General features: G+C 43.6%; 1 protein-coding gene across 1 annotated transcript in view; it reads right to left on the bottom strand.

Annotated features, from left to right (window-relative positions):
• The window catches only part of LOC146869866 (protein TANC2-like), an 869,459-nt gene extending 852,720 nt beyond the window's left edge, over positions 1 to 16,739 (bottom strand). Inside the window, 4 exon segments of the mRNA XM_085640656.1 lie at positions 13,137 to 13,744; positions 14,712 to 14,878; positions 15,149 to 15,380; positions 16,635 to 16,739. Of these exon segments, the coding sequence (XP_085496782.1) occupies positions 13,137 to 13,744; positions 14,712 to 14,878; positions 15,149 to 15,380; positions 16,635 to 16,739 (1,112 nt within the window).
• Between the last annotated feature and the right edge of the window lie 2,758 nt (positions 16,740 to 19,497).

Genomic DNA, 19,497 nt, shown 5'->3' with positions numbered 1-19,497 from the left:
ACTCTCTACTACTCTCTACTCTTTACTACTCACTCTCTACTACTCTCTACTACTCACTCTCTACACTCTCTCTACTGCTCACTCTCTACTACTCACTCTCTACTACTCACTCTCTACTACACTCTACACTCTACTCTCTTCTACTGTCTATTACTCTCTACTACTCTCCCTCTACTATTCTCTCTACTACTCCTCTCTACTCTCTACTACTCACTCTCTACTCTTTACTACTCTCTCTCTACTACTATCTCTACTACTCACTCTCTACTACTCACTCTCTACACTCTCTCTACTACTCACTCTCTACTGCTCACTCTCTACTGCTCTCTCTCTACTACTCACTCTCTACTACTCTCTACTACTCACTCTCTACTACTCACTCTCTACTACTCTCTACTACTCACTCTCTACTACTCACTCTCTACTACTCACTCTCTACTACACTCTACTCTCTTCTACTGTCTATCTATTACTCACTCTCTCTCTACTACTCTCTCTCTACTACTCTCTCTCTACTACTCTCTCTACTACTCACTCTCTACTACTCTCTACTCTCTCTCTACTAGCCACTCTCTACTAGCCACTCTCTACTACTCACTCTCTACTACTCTCTCTCTACTACTCTCTCTCTACTACTCTCTCTCTACTACTCTCTTTCTACTACTCACTCTCTACTGCTCTCTACTCACTCTCTACTACTCACTCTCTACTACTCACTCTCTACTACTCTCTACTCTTTACTACTCACTCTCTACTACTCACTCTCTACTACACTCTCTCTGCTACTCTCTACTACTCACTCTCTACTACACTCTCTCTACTATTCTCTACTACTCACTCTCTACTACACTCTCTCTACTACTCACTCTCTGCTACTCACTCTACTACTCACTCTACTACTCTCTCTACTACTCTCTCTCTACTACTCTCTCTCTACTACTCTCTACTACTCTCTCTCTACTACTCTCTCTCTACTACTCTCTACTACTCATTCTACTACTCTCTACTACTCTCTCTACTACTCACTCTCTACTACTCTTTACTCTCTACTACTCACTACTACTCACTCTCTACTAGTCTCTACTACTCTCTACTCTCTCTCTACTACTCTCTACTACCCACTCTCTACTACTCTCTGCTCTCTACTACTCACTCTCTACTACACTCTACTCTCTTCTACTGTCTATCTATTACTCACTCTCTACTACTCTCCCTCTACTACTCTCTCTCTACTACTCTCTACTACTCTCTCTACTACTCTCTACTACTCACTCTCTACTACTCACTCTCTACTACTCACTCTCTACTAATCACTCTCTACTACATTCTACTCTCTTCTACTGTCTATCTATTACTCACTCTCTCTCTACTACTCTCTCTCTACTACTCTCTCTCTACTACTCTCTCTACTACTCACTCTCTACTACTCTCTACTCTCTCTTCTAGCCACTCTCTACTAGCCACTCTCTACTACTCACTCTCTACTACTCTCTCTCTACTACTCTCTCTCTACTACTCACTCTCTACTACTCACTCTCTACTACTCACTCTCTACTACTCACTCTCTACTACTCACTCTCTACAACTCACTCTACTACTCTCTACTCTCTCTACTACTCTCTTCGATTCACTCTCTACGACTCACTCTCTACGACTCACTCTCTACTCTCTACTACTCACTCTCTACTACTCTCTACTCTTTACTACTCACTCTCTACTACTCACTCACTACTACACTCTCTCTGCTACTCTCTACTACTCTCTACTACTCACTCTACTACTCACTCTACTACTCTTTCCTACTCTCTCTCTACTACTCTTCTACTCTCTACTACTCACTCTCTTCTACTCTCTACTCCTCACTCTCCACTACTCTCTACTAGTCACTACTACTCTTCTACTCTCTACTACTCACTACTACTCTACTACTCTTCTACTCTCTACTACTCACTCTCTACTACTGACTCTCTACTACACTCTCTCTACTACTCTCTACTCCTCTCTACTCCTCACTCTCTACTCCTCACTCTCTACTACTCACTCTCTACTACTCTCTACTACTCTTTCCTATTCTCTCTCTCTACTACTCTCTACTACTCTACTTCTCTTCTACTCTCTACTACTCACTCTCCACTACTCTCTACTACTCGCTACTACTCTACTACTCTTCTACTCTCTACTACTCACTCTCTACTACTCTCTACTCTACTACTCACTCTACTCGCTCTCTACTACTCACTCTCTACTACTCTCTACTCTCTCTCTACTAGCCTCTCTCTACTAGCCACTCTCTACTAGCCACTCTCTACTACTCACTCTCTACTACTCTCTCTCTACTACTCTCTCTACTACTCTCTCTCTACTACTCTCTCTCTACTACTCTCTCTCTACTACTCACTCTCTACTACTCTACTCTTTACTACTCACTCTCTACTCTCTACTACTCACTCTCTACTACTCTCTACTCTTTACTACTCACTCTCTACTACTCACTCTCTACTACACTCTCTCTGCTACTCTCTACTACTCACTCTCTACTACTCTCTCTACTGCTCTCTACTACTTACTCTCTACTACTCACTCTCTACTACACTCTCTCTACTACTCACTCTACTACTCACTACTACTCTCTCTACTACTCTCTACTACTCACTCTACTACTCTCTACTACTCTCTCTCTACTACTCTTTACTCTACTACTCACTACTACTCACTCTCTACTAGTCTCTACTACTCTCTCTCTACTACTCTCTACTACCAACTCTCTACTACCCACTCTCTACTACTCACTCTCAACTACTCTCTGCTCTCTACTACTCACTCTCTACTACACTCTACTCTCTTCTACTGTCTATCTATTACTCACTCTCTACTACTCTCCCTCTACTACTCTCTCTCTACTACTCTCTACTACTCACTCTACTACACTCTACTACTCTCTCTGTACTACTCTCTCTACTACTCACTCTCTACTACTCTCTACTCTCTACTACTCACTCTCCACTACTCTCTACTACTCGCTACTACTCTACTACTCTTCTACTCTCTACTACTCACTCTCTACTACTCTCTACTACTCACTCTCTACTACTCACGCTCTACTACTCACGCTCTACTACTCTCTACTACTTACTCTATACTACTCACTCTACTACTCACTCTCTACTACTCTCTACTACTCACTCTCTACTCCTCTCTACTCTACTACTCACTCTACTCGCTCTCTACTACTAACTCTCTACTACTCACTCTCTACTACTCACTCTCTACTACTCTACTCTTTACTACTCACTCTCTACTACACTCTCTCTGCTACTCTCTACTACTCTCTACTACTCACTCTCTACTACTCACTCTCTACTACTCACTCTCTACTACACTCCCTCTACTACTCTCTACTTACTCTCTACTACTCTCTCTCTACTACTCTCTCTCTACTACTCTCTCTACTACTCTCTCTACTACTCTCTCTACTACTCACTCTCTACTACTCACTCTCTACTACTCACTCTCTACTACTCTTTACTCTCTACTACTCACTACTACTCACTCTCTACTAGTCTCTACTACTCTCTCTACTACTCTCTACTACCCACTCTCTACTACCCACTCTCTACTACTCACTCTCTACTACTCACTCTCTACTACTCTCTGCTCTCTACTACTCACTCTCTACTACACTCTACTCTCTTCTACTGTCTATCTATTACTCAGTCTCTACTACTCTCCCTCTACTGCTCTCTCTACTACTACTCTCTACTACTCACTCTACTACTCTCTCTCTACTACTCTCTCTACTACTCACTCTCTACTACTCTTTACTCCCTACTACTCACTACTACTCACTCTCTACTAGTCTCTACTACTCTCTACTACCCACTCTCTACTACCCACTCTCTACGACTCACTCTCTACGACTCACTCTCTACTACTCTCTCTCTACTTCTCTCTCTGCAACTCTCTACTCTCTCTACTACTCTCTACTACTCACTCTCTACTACTCACTACGACTCACTCTCTACGACTCACTCTCTACTACTCACTCTCTACTACTCACTCTACTACTCTCTACTCTACTACTCTCTACTACTCAAGGGACGTTTCTAATGTCAAAGAACCCACAGTTGTACCCCCTCCCCCGCCCTGTGTCCCTGCTGCCCTCCTCAATGCGTCTACAGGCATTCTATACCTAAGCGCTGCAGGAGAAATATATACTGTTACTACGCATGCGAATACATCGCATGCCATTACAAGACAGTCATTACAATGACAGCGTTGTTACCACGTATACAATTACATCGCAAGTCATTACTACAACTTGCTGTAGGGGGGTGCACTGGACTTAGGAATAGTATTATTTACTATTCCTACTCCAGTTTGTGCAACAGCAGGGAAGGTGTTGGATTCTAAATCCAACACCAGTGCGCCCCCTACAGCAAGTCGTAGTAATGACTTGCGATGTAAATGTATGCGTGGTAACAACATGGTCGTTGAAACAACCACGTTGTAATGGTACCGCGATGTGAAGATAGCGTTGTAAACGCTGCTCCCCTGCAGAACAGGTGGCAAAATGTCATTTAGTTCAATTTACATATATTGACTAAAACTGAACCCATTAAATGACACCCCAAAAAAGGTTCTAACAAAAGTTTGCTGCATTTCAAGAAACGTCCGTGCAGTCCTGGTCTGAATTGCATACATTAATAACCCTGATAATTTTGTTTAGCCAACCTTGAAACAGGGTGCTTTGAGATTTCCAATGATATGTAATTAGTGACTTGACCACAGTCATAGAGATAACAAGCATTGAAAATGCAATAGGTCTCGCCTTTGATCAAGTTAAAGCTATTTGCTTTCCTAATGGTATTGTATAGCAAGGCAAATGGCTTTAACTTAATGAAAGGCGAGACCTATTGCATTTTCAATGCTTGTTTTATTTAGCTGCCGACTCTCAACTGCCTTTCTCTAGCAAATATTAAACCTATTTAGCACTGCAAATTAGCAAAGAGCGATTCTACTAACGGCTATCAGCCCTTCTGAGCCTCATGATTCAATTGTAGACCCACTTGTCAAATAACACTTAAAAACTCCCCCACAAGTCAACACCAATAACTAGATATTATAAAACACAATGCAGCTTAAAAAGAGATAAGCCAAGAGACACAATAAAGTGTAATACATTAAACCAATGTGGTCTGGAAAAAGTCAAATCAAAGAGGGGGGGCCCTGGTCTACCCTCTTCCAGTCAATGACGGGGCGAATACGGGCTCAGGCTTTGCCTGGCCATCGCCCGCACAGTGGGAATACCCTCAGCAGTTTATACCATAATGCATTTGGGAGGGGCATAACTCAGGTAGCCTCATGGCCCTAGATATCAATCAATCGGGGAAGGAGAGGACTAAAGATGTTGTAAAATGAAAAGGGCAAACCAACCTGCAAGAAACCCAGCCAAGCTCCTGGGGACGATAGTGCTAGGAAAAATGTTACTGGCCTGACAGGGTAATTGATTACAATACTGTATATCAAGAGGTGCAATGAGCTGCCCTAATAGAAGCATCCTTAAAAAATTGTTTTAGTTGCCCTTAAGTGGGGAGGCCTCCCTAGTGAGCATATTATATCCACACCATCTTTAGGAAATTGGCAAGAAAACATATGTGAGTTCCTTGAGAAAACTATCAAACTAAAAAGAATCCGACTTTCACAAAAATGCCAAAAGGTTGTACCTAACAATTTAGTGCAAATAAGCCATTGATAGTATAATGGAACATAGCAGGGAGAACAGCCAAACAAGGTGGTTAGGTTTGCCAGCGTTTTGAGGGAAGTTTAGTACATGAGCAGCCTTGGCAGCTTCTAAGCCTACTTTGGTCGGAGATCTTAACACTCAGGTGGCAGAACTCTCCAGTTGGGTCACGACAGCAGTGGCAAGGGTGATTTCCCCTTGGCCGAATAGGTTGACAGGAAAATCTCCGTCTAAACCTTGGTTCAATGCCCTTTTAAAGGGATTGAAACATGACTGCAAGGTTTTAGAATGGTCATGGAGAAAGGGCGGGTATAGTCTGGAGGATAAGAGGAAGCTCAGGGACAAACAGAAGACCTATTATGCTTCAATTAAACTGGCCAAAGGGCTCTTCTACTCAACCCGTATAGAAGCGGTAAATAACAATGCCAGGGAACTATACACCGTCGTTCAGAGCTTTATGGCTCCTGTGGCGCAATCTAGTGTACTGCCATCTTCCTCCGCCTGGTGTGACACTCTCTCCCGTGCTTTCAGGGATAAGATTATAGGCATCCAAGCATCCTTTGCCTCTCAGGTGACCCAGGTAGTGGATGTTTCTGTTGGCCCATCAGAAGGTACTGACCACGTCTTTTCTGAATTTGGCCCAGTGGCCCCTGATGAATGTCTTAAAATCTTAAAGGCCTTAAAATCTGGATCTCCTTCTGATCCATGTCCGGCCAGAACTTTGGCAACAGTCTCTGAGACCGTCCACAGAGAGGTTACCTCCATCATTAATCTTTCCCTGAAGGAAGCGGTTGTACCTCTTCCCTGGAAGGAAGCGATGATTCGGCCTCTTCTTAAAAAGCAAACGCTTGACCCCCTTTGCCCTGGGAATTATCGTCCTATCTCTTTACTTCCTGCACTAGCAAAGATATTTGAAAAGGTGGTAAATAAACAGCTGACCGACTTTGTGGAGTGGGAGTCGATTTTACACCCAGCCCAGTCGGGCTTCCGAGCGAGACATAGCACTGAAACTGTGCTGGTTGAGGTGGCGGAGGCCATACGTGATTGTCTGGATGCGGGCGGGAGGGCAGCACTTATCCTGCTTGACCTCTCGGCCGCGTTTGACACAGTCCCCCATCCATTGCTCCTATATCGCCTGGCTAGGATTGGGATATCTGGGGCGGTATGGGAATGGTTTCGCTCCTTTTTGGAAGCCCGGATGGAGCAGATTTGGATACCACCTTTTTCCTCCTCTCCACAGAGGGTCTCAACGGAAGTCCCGCAAGGGTCTGCCCTTAGCCCCCTCTTATTCAATATCTACATGACCCCATTAATTATTTAGCGGAAGGATTGGGAGCTAAGGTCATGGCATACGCAGACGATACCCAGCTACTTTTCACCTGGAAGAGAGAGATGGGCTCGGTATCTCAGGCACAAACTTGCCTGGCCTCAGTTTTTAACTGGATGGCGGAGGCAAAGCTTAAGTGTAATGAAGGAAAATCGGAGGTTCTACTATTTGGTATGTTTCCCCCGAATTTTAGAGAGCAACTTTGGCCACCTGAATACCCCTGTCCAATATCTTCTGAGAAATCGGCAAAGAATCTTGGGGTTTGGTTTGACGAGTGTCTCTCGTTCGAGACGCACATCAAGAAGGTGGCTGGTGGCTGCTTCGGTCTGCTTAAATCATTTAGAAGTTTTTTTCCCCTTCTGCCAATAGCTGCAAGACAAACACTCATATGTGCACTGATTATGTCTCGCTTAGATTATGCTAATGCCCTCTTTTCCGGTATTCCGGCCCATATGCTAAAGAAATTGCAGGTAGTCCAGAATACTGCTGCTAGATTGTTATCTGGGCTGTCCTCTAGGGACCGTGTACAGAGCCATCTCCGTTTGTACCACTGGCTACCAGTAGCCGCCATAGTCAAATTTAAGCTACTGATTTTGGCCCACCGGGCACTTCATGGTAGCGGGCCCACATATCTTCAGAAGCGGATTGCCTTTTATGTACCTGGGCGTGCTCTGCGTCTTCGTATTTGGTTCATGTCCCTCGCTTTAAGCGACAGAGGATCGGAGGTGGCTCCTTCACAGTGAAGGCAGCTACTGTATGGCATACACTCCCACTGAGTTTGCGTACCATCCAGGATTTGGGTACGTTAAAAAAAAAGCTGAAAACCTTTCTTTTTGTTTGAGGATGAGCATACTACTTCCATAGATTCGCGCCGGGACACTCTTGAGTATCTGTGCGCGTAATAAATGCATATAACATAAAATAACATAACATAACATGAGCAGTTAGGTTTCTTCTGCCCTTGGTATGCAATCCTGAAGAGTAAGTTACTCAAACTTTTGCTTTTAAATTGAACAATAAAACCAATTGTACGAATGAAACAATAGAGAGGAAAACGTACGATAAAAGACGACAAAAAGGTCGATAAGGGTAATAGTGGCTACAACACAAAACATCCAAAGACATGAAATTCACAAGTTAAGGTATTACTTAGTCTTAGCTCAAACGCCTGCGTGAATCACCTGCTCACTACACCACTGGATTATTTTGCATAGGTCACCCTAAGTAGGAAGGGTATGCCAAGACGTGGGTCCCGTGCTCACTACACCACTGGATTCAAGCTAGCCTGGCTGATGAAGGGCGATGCCCAGAAGCCGGTCCCAGGATGCTTGTTTCCGGTCCAGGGAGGGCCTGGCTTGGCAGTTCGGGCTGGACTGTTCCCACAAGGAACAGGGACAAGACAGATTTGCATATGGCTGGGTCTAAACTGGGGTGGTGTGGTGAGCAAAAGAATGATGGATTTAACCCAGATCCTTGTGACTGGGGGTGAATGTTTGCATTGTCCAGCATTCCGTCCATCAATTGTTTCTTTTGCATATGTCACCCTAAGTGGAAAGGGTATGCCCAGACGTGGGTCCCGTGCTCAATACACCACTGGATTCAAGCTAGCCTGGCTGATGAAGGGTGATGCCCAGAAACCGGTCCCAGGATGCTTGTTCTCAGTCCAGGGAGCACCTGGCTTGGCAGTTCTGGCTGGACTGTTCCCACAAGGAACAGGGTCAAGACAGATTCACATTTGGCTGGGTCTAAACTGGGGTAGTGTGGTGAGCAAAAGCTTGATGGATTTAACCCAGATCCTTGTGACTGGGGTGAATGTTTGCATTGTCCAACATTCCGTCCATCAATTGTTTCTTTTGCATGAATCACCTAACATTAATTCACCCTAACCATATACTTTTCCACCATATAACATGTTTCAACCGAAACGATGCCACATCACATAATATACATCGCACGTTGTACAACTTTGTGCTGTTAATGACTGTTGCACTCGAAATGAAAATGTCTATGTGTTTTAATTATACATATAATCTGTGGAACTGTAAACTGCATAATGTGGTACTTAGAAGAGTGTAAACAGGTTCGATTTTGGGAAGAGTTAGATCGCAAGGGCACTCCAATCGATAAAGGAGGGCAAAGATAAAAGTTATAAATCTAGTGAGCTTAAAAGATACATTTGTTTGGTTCTCATTATCTGATAATGGTACTCCAGAATGCATCTTCAGATAATAGACACTCAACTTATATTCCCCATCAGCCTTTCATAGACAGTAAACAATACTTTAGGCACTACCTACCATTGTGATGATGAAGTAAAGGACAATGGAATTGGAGGCAATCAAGGACATGGCTGGGAATGGTGAGGAGCATGCAGGAAGAAGCACTGAGTTAGAAATAGGAACAAGAGACTATCTCCAAAAGTGGAGGCAGCACTCTCATCCCTTAAAAGACTTTGCCCTTTTGATGTGCCCTGTTGAAGTCAAGTGGGGCCCTTTCAGTGTGTGTGCAGGCTGCTCTGTACTCTGACAGTTCCTCTCACTGGGATAGTATGGCTCTCTCAATGGATGCAATGCAGCACTCTGCTTTGGGCTTGCTGTGCGTAGTGTTGCCCATGGTCAGAGGGTGCAGTTGCTGCAAGAGCAAGGGTTTCCTGCTGTGCGATATGGCAGATAGCAAGGTGCCCTGGCAAACATATGGCAACAACTGTACAAGCAAAAAGGGTGATGATAAAGTGTTGGAGACGGGTGCAGAAACTGAAGGATGACTAACCATGTTTATGCTGCAAAACACCTGCGTTGGGAGGTTTGCGTTACAACTATAAGATGACCTTGTTGGGAACAGGTATGGGACTACTGAAGCTCTGACTGAATCTAATCATGTCATTGTGCTCCCCAGACAAAAACCACATCACAAGGATGCTGACAAGACAAAGCAATGCATCGCTGTCAAGATGGATGACATTGCATTATTATCATCCCTGAAGTTGATCAGACAGGGGCCATAGTTTTCAGCAAGTACATTGTAGGGTGGTCCCAGTAAACAGTATTTTGCCAACAAACACAGTAAACGTACATTCACAAAACGTAAAGAGAAGCAATGCATAAATTAAATGATTGACCAGTGTTATTTAATCAGACCGTCATATTCTACGATACATAAGTAACATCGTAAAATTCATACACAAAGTGCCCGGAAAAAAAAGGAGAGGGGGATTGTAGGAAAAGTTGGTAGTTTTCGTGAGGATAACCTGATATGGAGAGGTAAAGAAATTGTGCAAGCAACTGATTCACAGGTAACATCAAAATTAGGCTTGTTATTTCGCCACTAGAACACAGTGGTTGATACAACTTTTAAGAGCCATGCAACAAAAGAAAACACAGTAGAGCAATCTCCGTTGTTTTTAGGCTGGCTCAAAGAGAAGTGTCGACGTTTCGACCCCGAATACCTGTAGGTTCATTAACACCTTACGTGGGGGTCTTCCTCAGGACTGTGATAAGGGAGTGGGCACCATATGAAGCCCTACAAGGAGGGCTGAGTTGGGAATAGATCAGGCGCATAGACTCCAATACAACGACAGCGGGATACCTGCACGCTCATCGGATAAAATCCGACATGTTCCATCCACACTAGTCAGAGCAGCCCTGCCCGTATTCATCGGCTAGGACCTCACAAACAAAAACCTGCTCATTCTGCCAAAATTCGTGGCACTCGAGGGCACAGAATTGCTCCTCGGTGAAACAAAAATGTCTCAAAAGGAAAACCGGAACCAAACAATGCAGAATCGCTATACGTCTGGTGCTGTCTGAATCAGGATGGAGGGATTTTATCCGATGAGCGTGCAGGTATCCTGCTCTCGTTGTATTGGAGCCTACGCGCCCAATCTATTGCCAACTCAGCCCTCCATGTAGGGCTTCATATGGTGCCCACTCCCCTGTTACAGTCCTGAGGAAGACCCCCATGTAAGGTGTTAATGAACCTACAAGTATTCGGGGTCGAAACATCAACACTTCTCTTTGAGCCAGCCTAAGATCAACGGAGATTGTTCTACTGTGTTTTCTTGTTTTGCATGGCTATTATAAGTTGTGTCAACCATTGTGTTCTAGTGGCAAAATAACAAGCCTAATTTTTATGTTAACTGTGAATTAGTTGCTTGCACAATTTCTTTACCTCTCCATATCACTTCATCCTCACAAAAACCACCAACTTTTCCTACAACCCCCCTCTCCTTTTTATTCCGGGCACTTTGTGGGTGAATTTTACGATGTAACTTATGTATTTGACAATATGACGGTGTGATTAAATAACACTGGTCAATCATTTAATTTATGCATTGCTTCTCTTTATGTTTTGTGAATGTACGTTTACTGTGTTTGTTGGCAAAATATTGTTTACTGGGTCCACCCTACACTGTACTGTCTATTACCCAGGTCCCAGTACTTTTGGGTTTACCCTTATATGTAACGATAGTTTTCAGCAAGACATTTCGCCTTTGACTACTGTGTCCTCATCTTTGAAAAGTCACTACAGCCCATTACCCAGTCAAGGCCATTTTACTTGATGCCAAAATGTCTTTTGATGAATTGCCTTTCTGATTCATCACACCTGTCCCAGGACACGTGCCACAGTTCCTTGCTCTGAAGAAAAAACTCTAATGTTAGGCAAATTATATTATTTAAATCAATTATAGCTTAATTCCAGAAGGAAACAGAAGAGTGAGATAATGTCACAAAGGCAGCTAACAAACTGACCAAAACGATTCCATGTTTTAAATGGGATGCACATCTGGTGCCAGGTCAAATTGTCTGTTCACTCTCTTGCACTTCTTGTAAGTAACATCCACACCAGCTACAGTACTTAATGCAGTGAATAATCAAGAGAACCTTTAAAGACAAAGCAGGTGTTTGTGACTAAAGGATGAGGGTGGGACAAGCTATTGTTTGCCATTTTGTTGAAGTAAAATAACCACAGCAACTGCAAAATGAGTTTCCCTAGTTTCGAATTAGATAAACAAATATAATCTGCACTCCCTTCCATTTAACCTTGGATATAAAGGTAACATTTCCCTTCCCCTTGAAATCTCACTCTGATTGAGCAAAGAGGAGACTGCACAAGCTTATTGTTGCTTCCATCTTCTATGAATATTCTCAGATCCCCTCATCCCTGCCCTTGGTGCTGTGCCCATGCTACCCCTCTCTTGCATAACCCACTGTAAAACCTTTATCGAGTAAAGTGCTCCTTTGCTGGTTTTATGCCACTGAAGACACATTCATACAGAAATACACCCATGTAATATTCATCAAAACCTTTACAAGTATATTCCAGCTGTTTGCCATGTTTGGATAATAATCTGAGGCAGCTAAAATATTTACTAAAGAGGCTCTAATGGTTAGCAAAAACAAAATATATACCATTAGGTAATGTTATAGGGCCCTGGAGATAACTGTTGCACTGGCAATGAATACAGCACATGCATGTGCCTAATCAGGATATCTACATGCCTGCAACAAGTGAAGCGATCACATTCTGTGAGAAGTATCTCTCCCAAGACCCAGACTGTACCAACTGGCGTAAATAGGTTAGACAGCAGCTTTTATCACTTAGTACCTTAGGTTTTTGATACATATTTGGCAATGCTAGATATTTTGTTAATAATTGTTGGCTTTTATGAGAAGGTCCTGGTCAGTCAGCCTAAATTCATGTATAATGCCGCATGAATCAGGCATTATTAGTCAAATTCCACTAAGAGGAAATTATGGGATCCAACGTGTGATTACTTACTAACAATAGCAACATTTAGAGGCATGTGCTGAGGCAATCATACATAAGAGTTCCAAACGATCTTCAGTGACTTCAGAAAATCATGGCCCTTCCTGCCAGGGCAAATATTTCGGACTGTACAAAGAAATGTAAAAATATAGAGAAAAACTGAAGAAAATAAACATGTTCTTTCCTAACACCTATAATCTATATTTATAAACTTGTTAATGAATAAAGTGTTTAGATTTTTAGTGCATAAGTAAGCATGTATACCATATGGAAGTTTTGAACAAAAGGTAGGAAAACGCTTACCTGGAGTCACATAGGAACTTTGTCTTTTCACCATCCTCCCTCCAGATCAGCCACTCCCGAAAGGAAGGGTGTACAAACATGCGAGTCATGTCCCGTCGTTTTATCAAGAACATGGAAAGGTTCTCCATCCGCTGCTGGAAGTCCTCCCACTCTAAAACACCTTCCACGCTGCCTGCGTTAATGGCCTGTTAAATATGCTCATCAGCCAGAGGATGCAAAGAGGCTACAGCCACGTTCAGAAGTGGCATGACACGGTCAAAGGACGACTGTGTAGGAAATTTCATGTTGCACTGCAGTAGATAAACCTCAGATAAGGACACTGGGACAACTTTATAGCTGGAACTCTTCAGCACCAGGTAACCCTTCTCAATGAGGTCAAAAGTTAATTTCAGGTACAGGTATGACCCTTGGCTTAGGGTCTTGAGATGAGAACTCAGTTTGCCAAATGTTGTGTTGTCCATTTTGCCATTGAGGGAGATGTTATTTTGGATCTCAGAGCTGCTGTGGATACGATGTAGGATATAGGCCTGCAGATCCTGGTCTATGGCTTCATTTTCTTCCAGACGATCGAGAAAGATCCTGTGGAAGGGCAGCAGTTTGGTGATTTCCTGAAATATGAACATAAAAAACGTAAGCAATACATTTAAATTATTTATCCTATGTGTCTCAGTGGCAAGAACAACCATCACCTTTAGTAATGAATCTAAATTAGTTATCCTGTGCATCTCAACGAAAAGCCATAATGCAAATAGCTTTACTGTTCATGAAGGGAAACCCCCTTTGGGAGAATTCTTCACATCTGAAAAGTATTGATAGAGCAAAGCAAACACAAGGAGGTGATGGATTGAGTGCTGAAACTTTTTAGACACTCACCCCCAGTCACAGATCTGGGTTGAATCCATCAATAGCTCACTTTGCCACCTCAGTTCAGACCCAGCTATATGCAAATCAGTCTTGATCCTGTGCCTCATGGGAACAGTCCAGCCCAAACTGTCAAACCAGGTCTTCCCTGAACCGGAAACAAACATCCTGGGACCGATTTCGGGGTAACACCCCTCATCAGCCAAGCTAGCTTGAATCCAGTGGCAAAGTGAGCAAGGGACCCATGTTTGGGAATACCCTGCCAACTTAAGGCAAACAAACATAAGGAGATGATGGACAGAGCACTAAAACTTTTCAGACAATCCCCAGTCACAGATCTGGGTTCAATCCATCATCGTTCTTTAGCTCACTTCGCCACCTCAGTTCATACCCAGCTATATGCAAATCAGTGTTGACCCTGTGCCTCATGGGAACAGTCCAGCCCGAACTGCCAAACTAGGTCTTCCCTGAACCGGAAACAAGGATCCTGGGAATGGTTTAGAGGTGACACCCCTCATAAGCCAGGTTAGCTTGAATCCAGTGGCAAAGTGAGCAAGGGACCCACGTCTGGGCATACCCTGCCAACTAAGGGCGAACAATTTTTATTTGGTATTATTAATTAAGAAGCGGATCATAAGAAGCTAGAGATACACCCAAACTATAGAAACAGAAATGTTAGGGAAAGCACGCAAAATATGATTTTCCACATGGTACCTGAAGAGTGGTCCTGACTGTGACTATCAGCTTCAACCAAGGGGGGAACTTTCCAATGATTTTACTTAGAAAAGACACTATTGTGTCACCGTAATCAGGTTTGTGAAACTCTGCTTCATTCAAACCATCAATCAGAATAATATAATCTTCATCTGGAATCTTCCTCTCTGCAAGCAGAAGAAAACATATAAGTACCCAATAACTGAAACATGTAATTGCCTTTATTGACTGCACATGACATGATTTTAATTGTTGGGGCAAGCAGCGGGGAACAACTATTCGAATAGGATTGGAAGCCCTCCTACACAAGTTACAATTTATTAGTGGTAGAAAGAATTTCTAAATTCCCAGCATGAGTGGGTCTTAGGCAGATGTCATACTGTCTGCTCCTCAATAACCAACTGTGCCTCACAGTGACTGTGTGATGATTGTCTTACCTTTGTGAAGGTTTTCCAGAGGCTCAAGCACTCCTCTCCTGAATGAAGCCATAGGATCTTGCACACAAGAGCGTAGGCTGAGCATGCTCTGAAGGTGAGGCTCACGCAGCAACTGTTCCCTGTAGGCCACCAGCTGCGGAGAGCGGCATAGCAGGGATGCAACATTGTGTACAAACTCTGGCACAAGGCATGTGTATGCATTGTCTGCTTGGCAGTAATGATAGGCAACAACCTGTCGAAAACCATGGAAAATAAATGTTAGTATAACATGTTTTTTTATAGCATTCTGACAAGGCATTTCAACAATTGACCTCATGGAATTACTTTTCAACATGCAGAAAAGCCATCTATTCATTGTGAAACAACTCTAGCATAGACCAATTTGTAAAACATTGGTTTATTAAATAATGTTAAGTAATATAAGGCAGTCAAAGCGCAGACATCTCACTGAGCGCGATACGATTAGTTATTTTTCCACAGACAATGCTTTCAGCCACTCTAGCCTTCTAGTGAGAATGTAATACGCAGCCCTACAAAATCAGCATTCATTTTTTTCTTTTAAGACTTGGGGATAAATTAAGAGTCAAATGGAGCAGATTTCCCCAATGGGCTATCCCTCTGCCCGATCATGCCTGCCTGGTTTTCCACCACCTGGATTCCCTGGGGTGAGAGCACAAATTCCAATTTTGGAGGCTGGAGAATCTTGCCAGCAAAATCTCTGTGGGACTTGGCTGCAGACTGGCCCTGATTTCCGCCCAACCCTCTTCTAAGGTATGGGTAGATTGTGTAATGCCCACTTTGGCAGGCAAAATCCTTCCCTTCAAACTGCCCCGCCCCAGCTTAATTGAAAGGCAAGGACTTCAGTTTCTTGCAGAATTCAAGGAAGAGGCTCTGATGTGGAGAAGGATGTTGTTTCCATACTGTAGGAGCAATGTAAGAGAACAGTTGTCCTCCTGATCTGGTTCAGTGTATGCGTGGAATGGTTGCATATAGGAGTCCAGTGGAGTGGAGGTGCCTGGATGGCTGGTGGAAGGAGATCCGACTGTTCAGGTAGGTGGGACCCGAGGTGTGGAGTGCCTTAAATGTGTGTGTGTGAGGAGTCTGAATTGAGTGTGATTGTGTATTGGAAGCAATTGTAGCTCCCTGAGGTGTGGTGTAATTTGATTTCTGTGTGGGAGGTAGAGGATGAGTCTGGCTGCCCTGTTCTGGATGGTCTGTAGGTTTCTAGTGAGTTTCTTGGTGATCCCGGCATAGAGGGTGTTCTCATAGTCCAACTTGCTGGTGACAGTTTTGCTTGGGGACCATTTGTAGATCTTCCTCAGCATCTTCAGGGTGTCGAACAGGATGCAGTGATGGTGTTGACTTGTGCAGTCATGTCCAGTTTGCTGTTGATTGTTCTGAGGTTCCTGGCATGGGGTGTGGGTCAGAAGTTCAACTAGCCACCAGTTGGAGTCCCACGTGTGGTGTTCTTGCCAAAGATCACTACTTCGGTCTTGTCCGTGTTGTGCTTGAGACTGCTGGCTTTCATCCAGTTATCGTCTTCGGTCATGCAGACTGTGAACTTGTTTCTTGTGTTGGAGGTCTTGTCCATGAGGAAGAGTAGGAGTTGTGTGTTGACTGTGTGGGAGAGGATGTTGATGTGCACGGATAACACTGGTTAGATGGATTGTGTATGCGTTGAAGAGGGTGTGACTAAGCGATGAAGCTTGAGGGACTCTGCAGATGAATTTGACAGTGCTACAGGAAGACTACTCAGCAGCTCATCTCAGCCAAAGGCCTAACTGAATTTCTAAAGGAGCCTTGTTTTTTCTCTCCACACTTCAGTCCCTAGGTCTCCTTCCACTAGCTTCTGGAATATCAGCAATATACTTCCACTGTCTGGGGAAAACATTCTCTTTTTATTTTTATAATCCTCATATCACGAAAAAGCGTCTGCAATACTTTATATAGCTGCCCTACTGAACTGTGCGTCCTGCGGCCTCTGCATTCACTTCAGTCTGCAAACCTTACCAGACCCACACCATTGTTGGTGTCATGGTGTAATCATTGGACCAAGGGAAGATGTTCAAAACCCAAGGCTCTACTCCATGTCAGAAAGTCAAGCCAAATATTGAGGTTGTTCTCCTCCACCACTGCTTGATCTAAAGAGGCAATTTTAATGCCTTGACCAAAGCTTCCACCGTTGGGGGCCGGGGATCCCTCCATTTTATACAGATTTCCCTCCTGGCTATCAGGATCAGGTAGAACAACAGCACACTATGTGGGTTCTTCAGCCTCTTACTGATTGCACCATCTTCTCCGAATAGAACAAGAGCCATGCTCAGGGCGATCTCTCTACCAAAGATTCCCCTAAAAGCATTCTCAATTCCACCCCAATAGTCTCTCAACTTCGGACATTCAAATAAGATATGCAAATCGTTAGCTTTTATACAGTCACATCTTGGGCACTTGGGGGGAGGAGTAGGGGCAAACTTTGCTATCTTTGCCGGTGTCCAATATAGGCGATTTATGGTGAAGAAATGATTCTTTTTCAGGTTAGCTGGTTTTACAAATTTGTATAGAAGCCTCAGGGAGTGTTTCCAAACTGCCTCTATATCACACCCAAGGGCAGCCCCATTCCAGACTAAATGTTGCGGTGAGCACTCCTCATCCGTCTCCAAGAGTTTCTCATACCACTTAGAGACTTACTTGTTCTTAAGATTAACGTCCTGTAGAAATAGCTCCAACTTCTAATCGCCGCAGGCTTCTTTATTTTCGGACGTAAACCATGAGGATAATTGAATATACTTAAACCTGGAAAAATCGTTCCCAATCTTTGCTCTCAGAACCTCCCAAGGGTGGACGCCCCCGATGATATCAGGTCTGACCATTGTATAATGCCTGGCCTTCTGACTGGTATGCTCAAACTGTCTTTCAAACATAACGGAGTCCCCGGAGATTCCCAGATTGGGGCAAAGCCTGAATAGTAGCCTAGACCCCACCTACTTTTAACCTTATACCATAACTGGAGGGAAGATTTCAATATTTTTAGACACACTTTTTTGAATTACCTGGGGGCACCAAATTTGTACATAAAACCATCACCACCTTCCTTCCTCAACATTTCACCCAAAACCCTCCCCCAGGTTGAATCGTCCGCCTTCCCCAGCATCATCCAAATGTTTTTAAATTAGATGGTTGCGCAGTACCAAGTAATATCTGGGAGAGCCACGCCTCCTTTAATGAGCCTACGCCTAAGCTTCTTCCATGCCGGTTTTGCGCCCTTATAGGCCCATATGAAGCTTACGATCTTCCCCTGGATTTTATTAATACCTAACTTGGGAAAAACAAGGGGGGTGGCGGTAAACAAATAGGTTAATTTGGGGAGTATAACCAATCTGTCTATTTCTCTTGCAACCCTATTTAAATTGATCTGCGGGATCTTATCTATTTCTTACACAATTATATTACCCAAATATTGAAAATCTTGGCTAACTTTCCCCTCCCAGTCTTGTATGTTCCAGCACATCACCTTGGTTTTTGATGGATTGACTAAATACCCCGATACTGACCCGAGCTTCAGCCCTTGGTATTGCTGCGGCCGGATTGGCAGTATATAACAACAGGTCGTCCGCTTAAAGAGCGACCTTGCTGCTATAATAAAGGGAGTTATAGAGGTATCCGACCTTATCACCTGGGCTAGTGGCTCTATATATAATTCAAATAATAAGGGTGTGAGGGGGGCAACCCTGTCGTGTCCCTCTAAATATATTAAAACTTGATGTTAAGGTCCCATTTAGCAAAATCCTAGCTGAGGCACACTCGTAGCACTTTTCTAGAGTATATAGAAAAGTAGATCCAAAACCCATTGTTCTCAACACTTCCCACAGGTACTCCCAGCACACACTATCGAACGCCTTGGCCGCATCAAGGGCTACCATGGCCAAGGGCTTGACTCGTTCAGAGGCAAGATCTATAATGCCTATGAGTTACTGGGTCTGTTCTTGAATATATCTCTTAGGGATAAAACCCTTCTGATCTAGATTGATCAGTTGTGGTGCAAGCTTGGCCAATCTCCCTGCCAGAATGCTCATAACGATCTTATAATCTGCATTCAACAAGGAGATTGGTCTCTAAGAATCTGCTCTCGAAGGATCTTTAGTGGGTTTCAAAATAAGTACAATTGTTGCCTCCTTCCAGGACCTAGGAACTTGACCCCCTGGTTGAAAGACCAAATTAAACTGAGTCTCAATGATTGGGTCTAACTCCTCTATTAGGAGTTTATACACCACATTTGGGAGTGCATCTGTGCCTGCCGCTTTATTGCTCTTGCTTTTACCAAGACTCAAACAAATCTCATCTCTAGATAT

This window comes from Triturus cristatus, chromosome 1_1, assembly GCF_964204655.1.
Source record: "Triturus cristatus chromosome 1_1, aTriCri1.1, whole genome shotgun sequence".
NCBI lineage: Eukaryota > Metazoa > Chordata > Amphibia > Caudata > Salamandridae > Triturus > Triturus cristatus.
Note: the sequence above shows the minus strand (reverse complement) of the source record. Positions and strands in the feature narration are given on the sequence as shown.